This window comes from Arvicanthis niloticus, chromosome 1 (assembly GCF_011762505.2).
Source record: "Arvicanthis niloticus isolate mArvNil1 chromosome 1, mArvNil1.pat.X, whole genome shotgun sequence".
Classification (NCBI taxonomy): Eukaryota; Metazoa; Chordata; class Mammalia; order Rodentia; family Muridae; genus Arvicanthis; species Arvicanthis niloticus.
This window is the reverse complement of record NC_047658.1, coordinates 75,027,798-75,034,804: the sequence shown is the minus strand read 5'-3', so window position 1 is coordinate 75,034,804 and position 7,007 is coordinate 75,027,798. Positions and strand designations below refer to the sequence as shown.

The 7,007-nt window shown below is 37.2% G+C and overlaps 1 protein-coding gene across 1 annotated transcript; it reads left to right on the top strand.

Annotated features, from left to right (window-relative positions):
* The first annotated feature begins 790 nt into the window (after positions 1 to 790).
* LOC117698834 (olfactory receptor 2AG2-like) lies at positions 791 to 6,641 on the top strand. Its single transcript, XM_076940089.1, has 3 exons — positions 791 to 1,187; positions 1,305 to 1,399; positions 2,352 to 6,641. The coding sequence occupies exon 3, from the start codon at positions 2,374 to 2,376 to the stop codon at positions 3,304 to 3,306; it is 933 nt and encodes a 310-aa protein (XP_076796204.1). The 5' UTR covers positions 791 to 1,187; positions 1,305 to 1,399; positions 2,352 to 2,373; the 3' UTR covers positions 3,307 to 6,641.
* The last annotated feature ends 366 nt before the right edge of the window (positions 6,642 to 7,007 follow it).

Here is a 7,007-nt window from a genome sequence, read left to right as displayed (position 1 = left end):
TCTCTAATATACTGAACTGGGAGTTCAATTAATATTTCTCATGTTGAGTATGTTGCCTTTATAGAGATAAAATCAATAACTAACTTGCTTTTCTATTACTTTTGTATTATAATTATTTGCATCGATCCTTTTATCATCACACTAAAACAGACTTATTTTCTTCTTGAAGTTGAAACAAAAAATATCATCTCCCAAAGGGCAGTTTTCTAAAAATTTACAGGTAGAATAATTTATTAAAGGGAACCTGAAATAAAAGGTATAAGAAGGAACATACATGAGATGCAGAAATGGAGAAGAGTGTTGACTGGAGAACAGAGCAGGTCACATAAATTAGTATCACTGGAGCCCTACTATTAACAAGTGTATGTGTCTACCTCATCCAGCTGATCACTGCACACACAAGAGGTACAGGAGGGAAAGTTGAGAGTGAAACTCTTATGAAGGCCTTGGGAAACTCTTTGTAACTTGACAAAAGGTGCATCGAGGTTTCTTTTTGCTTGGGACAGTTTTCAATACCAGCTCTTCCATAGGGAACCCCTGATGAAGACCATGTGGGAGAATAGGTTTTTGTACTCAAGAGCCAAAGCAATGAATTAAGTGTACAGACTGGCAGTCCATGGCTTGTGCCTGGGAGGATTCATTAAATCCAGTATCCTATAGCATTTTCATGGAATATGTCGCCTGGGAGGATGACACTGTCAAACCTCCCTCAGGACAAAGCTGAAACTTCACTACTGCCCCTGAGACAGTGAGGTTAGGCATCATTGGTGTTCTTGGCTATACTGCTTTATTTATTTATTTTACTGTGCTTATCTTAGATTGTGGAAGCCTGGCAGGAGATGAGACATGAAAATCTGAGCTCATACGCTCAAAATATTCATCCAGAACTTTAATATTCAGTAAGACTCTCCCACATAGAAACTGAATGGGATACATAATGGAAGATTCATATTCTTGCTTTCTAAGGAGCTCATGCTGAATTCTCAGATGATCAATCTTCCTCCAGTGGAGGACTATCAGTGCCAGCAGCTAGAGGGGCCTTTGCCCCTTGATCTTAGTGATAGCCACAAATCTTCATCCTATCCTTCAGAAGAACCTCTTTTCCTCAGAATTTTATACAGCTTCATTCACTAAAGAATCCTAAGGTACTTTGTGTGGTCTGGAATATGTGTCTTTTCCTTTTGGAGGTAAGGAAGGGTTGTTTCTGATTTAGGCTTTGAGTATTGAGGCACTGATTGAAGACCTCAGTTGTCTGTCAATTGTGAAATTCTCTAAATTCTGACTCACTCCTATCTGTTCTCTAGACATGCCGTCTGCACACCAGACTGTACAAATGGAGATAATATCAACCATTGTGAAACACTGGTCAGATCTGAGTTAATAGAATTCTAAGCCCCAGGTAATGAGTCTCAGTATTTCTTTTTGGTAAATCTAGATTTTCCTGGACTCTTAGAGTTTAATGAAAATGCTTAAATTAATAGTATCTTAAAACAAAGTTACTTAATATCAGTTGAAGTTTTTTTCTTTGACTTCTTGCCTTTGAAATACTACAGAAAAGCCATTAGAAATAAATTTTAAAATTTAAATATACTGAGTAGTGACATGGAATAATATTTATGAAAACATGTTTCCAAATTTCATCCTTATGTCCACTGGTTCTTCTGACCATTTCCATAATGCTAACAATGCTCCTCTATCCATCTCAGCCTTGCTGACAGTTCTTGATGTGAGATCCCCAATACAATCAGCATTTTTCTAGAAGTGAGTTTTCTTCAGCTGGCCTAGAGTGAACCATCTAGTATTTCTCTCTAGAGAATTAGTGGGAAAAAAGTGAACAGGATAGGAGAGGTTGCAAGAGTCTAGGTTCAGAAGGAGGTGGCAGGCAGTAGTATCCAGCACTCTGGCTATTGCTACCTTACTTAGTCTTGCTTTGTTTCTTTTCTTTGAAAGTTTCTAATCCTTTGCACAGATGGGTTTCAAATTAATTTCCAATGTTTTTGCTTAATATGAAGAGAGAAGTGTTTTTCCTTTTTAAAAATGTAATTATTTTGAGAATTTCATACATGAGTATTGTATTTACACCCCTTTCAAACCTCCAAGTTCTCTACCACTTTTCAACTTCAGAGATGGTTTAATCTGTTTTCTTCTTTATGGTGCCTCACAGAAAGCAAATTCTACATGCTTAGCAATTGCTGATATGCCTCCTACCCATTTAGTTGATGGTTTTTCATAATTCAGAAATTAGAAAATACATTCAATGGTATTGGTCACCCCACAGTGATCTGCAATAATTCAGATGTGAGTTTAAATACTTTACAATGGCTTGCACTAAGAATTCATCTATTTTTAAGGCAATCAAAGGTACCACCCAGAATGGAGTTCTGGAACTCCACCTTGGAAAGTGGCTTCATCTTGGTGGGGATTCTGAATGGAAGTAGCTCTCCTGAACTTCTCTGTGCTATAGTCACAGCCCTGTACATGCTGGCACTGACCAGCAATGGACTGCTGCTCCTGGTCATCACAGTGGATGTCCGGCTCCATGTACCCATGTACTTCCTATTGAGGCAGCTGTCTCTCATTGATCTCCTCTTCACATCAGTTGTCACCCCCAAGGCTGTCATGGATTTTCTTTTGAGAGACAACACTATATCCTTTGGGGGCTGTGCCCTTCAAATGGCTCTAGCATTGATGTTAGGCAGTGCAGAGGACCTCCTTCTGGCCTTCATGGCCTATGACAGGTATGTGGCCATTTGTCATCCTCTGAATTACATGATCTTCATGAGTCCTACGGTATGTTGGCTCATAGTGTCCACCTCATGGATCCTGGCATCTCTGACTGCAGTAGGTCATACTGTATACACAATGCACTTCCCTTTCTGCATGTCTCGGGAAATTAGACACCTTCTCTGCGAGATCCTGCCTTTGCTGAAGCTGTCATGTGTAGATACCTCCCAATATGAGCTCATGGTTTATGTGACAGGGGTGACATTCCTCTTACTCCCCCTTTTTGCGATTGTTACATCCTACACACTAATTCTGTCCACTGTGATGCACATGCCTTCAAATGAAGGGAAAAAGAAAGCCCTTGTCACCTGTCTTTCCCACTTGATGGTGGTTGGGATGTTCTATGGAGCTGCCACCTTCATGTATGTTCTACCCAGTTCATTGCACAGTGCCAAACAAGACAATATCATTTCTGTGTTTTACACAATTGTCACCCCAGCTCTGAACCCCCTCATCTATAGCCTGAGGAATAAAGAAGTTATTGGAGCTTTGAGAAGGGTTCTGGGCAGATACATCCTGTAAGCACACCCCACTCTGTAAGGGGTATTCATGGTTTGCCTTTGAATATTTCTTTTCTAAGCTAACTTGTGATACTCAGTCATTATAGGTATCTGAGATAACATATACACTTTAAATTTTTTCTTTACTTTCTGCTCTGCAAATGGTGTGTATAGAGGTTTAATAGATTCATTCTGTGGTTGGGAAGTATCTGGATGAATTACCAAGTAGACATAGTTGGAGATTCACTTTCCATTTCAACCTCATGTAACAGTGAGACAAACTGAGAAGTCCCTGAAGCCTCTAAGCACAGTACTCACTTTGATGTGTGTTCTTAATTGTTAATAGCAAGAAAGAGGCACAGAAAATACTTTGAATTTCTTCAGAAGAAAATAGTTTGAAGAGAAATTAATAAGTATATGATTGCATTTACATGCCTGATCTGAGAGATGCTCACACTGAGTTACAAATGTGAAACTTAAATGAACATAGCACAAAGTGTTAAAAATGGAACCTATTATTTTTCATTGAAATATTTAACCAAGTAATTTTTAAATGAAGCATAAAATTACAAATGAAAACATAAATGAATAGAGCAGAATTGAAATGTCTTAAAATGCTAGAAATACAGTAATGTTAATATATATGTTCAAAATTTTGAAAAAGAAATATAGCATTACATATACATAAATAGATTTGAAATATTACAATTACAAGAAAATCAAAATTTTAAAACAATGTTTTGTTTTTAATTTTATGTGTGTGTGAGTGGGTATGTATACATGACTACAGATATCTGAGAAAGACAGAGGTGTCTGATGTCCTGGAGCTAGAGTTGTAAGCGGAACAATGTAGATGCTTATGATCCTCTGCAGATGCATTATATGCTTTTAACCACTAAACATCTGTTCAAGGTTTGGAAGCTCATACTCATGAGGTAAGTGTATGTATGTACTGTGTCCACAGGAGTGGGAATACAAACTATGTAGAACACCCTCTCTCCATCTAAATGTTAGTAGGCTTCATCTTATTAGATCATTCTTAGGTATGGGGAGATTTAAGTAAGTTTAAAACTTTATGAGGGCAGAATCCAAAATCCCTTGGGACATGCCGATGCCATATGGTTGATAGTAGTGCACAGCACTCAGAAATTATTTTATTTTATTTTATATTTTATTTACATTTCAGATGCCATACCCTTTCCCCATTTCCCCTCCCTAGAAAACCCCTATCCCATGTCCCCTTTTCCTTTTTGCTTTTATACATTTTTAAAAATGTTAGTCAAAGGCTTTATACGTTTGGTAATGCTCAATCAGAAGTGTAACCCAATATCCAACCTAGATATATAAACTGTCTTTGACTGGTGGAGACATGTGAACACCTGCCTCCATGCCCCCTTTCTTTCTTTCTCTTTCTCTCTCTTTCTCTCTCTTTCTCTCTCTTTCTCTCTCTCATCACCTTGCTTCTCCTCTCCTTCATCTTCTCTCCTTACTCCATCTCTTCCTCTCGGCACTCCTTCCCCCTTAGCGCCTCCTACATATCACCCTTCTTGTTAAAATAACACTTTTCTCTCAAAATACAATTAGAGCATAATTATTCCTATCTGTACCAGTGAGGTACAAGATAGTCCTAATACCAGATAGTCCATCATTTTGTTGACTAACCAGAACCTCTGTCATCTCTCCTAACTAAAACACTTAGTTTTGAACCTGGCTTTTTTCTTGGCTTAGAGTAAATGTCAGCTGAAAACAATCCACTCAGATCTTATCTCTTAAAGTGAATAGCCAGGATTGGCTATGAGACTATAGGTCTTCAACCCGTCAGAAATTCAGAATGACTGAGTTAACTGAAATTATGGGAAGCACAAAGCATAGCTTCTAAAACTTAGCCAATTTATAGAGACCGCTGAACACCTGGACAGCCCCTATACTACAGAATGTTGGAGCATCAAATCTTCAGCCTTCTGGCCCAGAATCATCTGACAGACCTTAGTGATGCAGAGTTATTAAGGGCTGATTACTCTGTCTAGGCAGATATAATCAGTCGACTATTCTGCAAGTGTGTCCTTTTCCGGACAATAATTTGTCTGTAGATGGAAAGAGGCAATTCTTGCCTTGTGGCTGTCTCTGAACAATTGGAGTATCTCCAAGGATGCTCAATTTCTTCTTAGAATCCAAGACAGGAAGCTGTTAGGAGCAGACAGGTCTCTAATCAAATTGAACATTAATATAGAAATGTTTGTAACGTCAATTCTGTGGACTTCTGACGTTTTGAAAACCAACTATCCATGTAAGGTAACCTGAACTGTTGTCTGTTAACTCCTCTCAGCTATTTCTAAATAAAACATAGAGAACACCCTAACAATAAACTCTAAGCCATGAATTTGCTATAGTCCCTTAACTCACAGGTTAACCATCTCAAATCAGTTAAAAACATTAAAGAAGGACTGGGTCTAAGCCTTGTATTCCTAAATGTGTTATACAGGCACAATGCCCATGAGAGTACCAATATTCATCTCACTTTTATATCAATAAGAAGCTCGTACCAATGAAAACCTTAAATTTGAAATCAAAGTAAATTTTGTACCATTTAAGAAATTATAACGTCATCTTGGTACTAATTATACAAATGTCTATCAATAGCTTATGGCTGTGCAATAAATCCTAGCTAATCCTCCCTGTTCCAACAAAACCACTACTTTTCCCTAGAAAGACAGCCCAATATTAACCACCTTAGTCCCCAAGCCCAGGGAATAGGGGTGCTGACTCTTCATTAACTTCTTCAAGCTGATTATGGGTGTTGAGATATTTGAAGAGGGGTGGGGGGAAGAGTAAATTGATAAGCCTCTAACGCTGTGTCTTCACTGCATCCAGATGGAATTCCAGGACATCGGAGGTTTGAGCAGGTCTGCTCAGTTTGCTTGATGAGTAGATACACCAAGGATGTAAAGTCTAATGTGTACTAAAGTAGTATTAAATTGCTTAATATATAAAGCTACATAATAATCTAAGAATTAAAACAATTTCCTTTAAAGAAACACAGAATCAAGCTTTTTATAGTGAAAGAAATATCTACTATAATGCTTTACTTTTTATATCATCTATACTTAATTCTATTGAATATGTGAGTTATAACTTAAAATTCAGTGAATCCTGTCCAATATTATGGAGGAATATTTTAGAGAGTTGATAGAAAGGGCTGCAGAGATTGAGTTTGAATCTCTCCTCCTTGTCACCTGTAATATTTGGAGATTAGTTTTTAATTTGTGTATCTCAGGTTACTGATCTTTTAAAAAATTGTAAGAATGTTTCCATAATGTTTTTTGAGTAGCTTGAATAAATGATATTTCATATTTATAATACAGCCTGATAATTTGTCCTTAACCAAATGTTGACTATTAAGTTCATGAATAGTAGAATCTTCATAAAGTTTTTTGTATTGTTGCGTCTCATAATGAGAAATATAATCCTCATGATAAATAGTTGAGTAGACTTGAAATGGGGGTTTCTTGTTAGCTTCTAAATTCTATGCTATTCTTTTATGGTTTTCATTACTTATATTTTCCTATATCTCTTCTCTGAGAAATTCAATGTAATAATTTTTGCATTTGGAGAAACAACACATTTATGTGATAAAAATGATGTGGAAGAATTGATCTTGATTTACAGTGCTGGGAGTGTAATCCAGAGTGATGTATTGCTTTGTCATTGAGCTTCACCTTCATT

Bases quoted from the DNA above. Each gene is read 5' to 3' on its own strand.
- LOC117698834 (XM_076940089.1), top strand. From the start codon at position 2,374: ATGGAGTTCTGGAACTCCACCTTGGAAAGTGGCTTCATCTTGGTGGGG.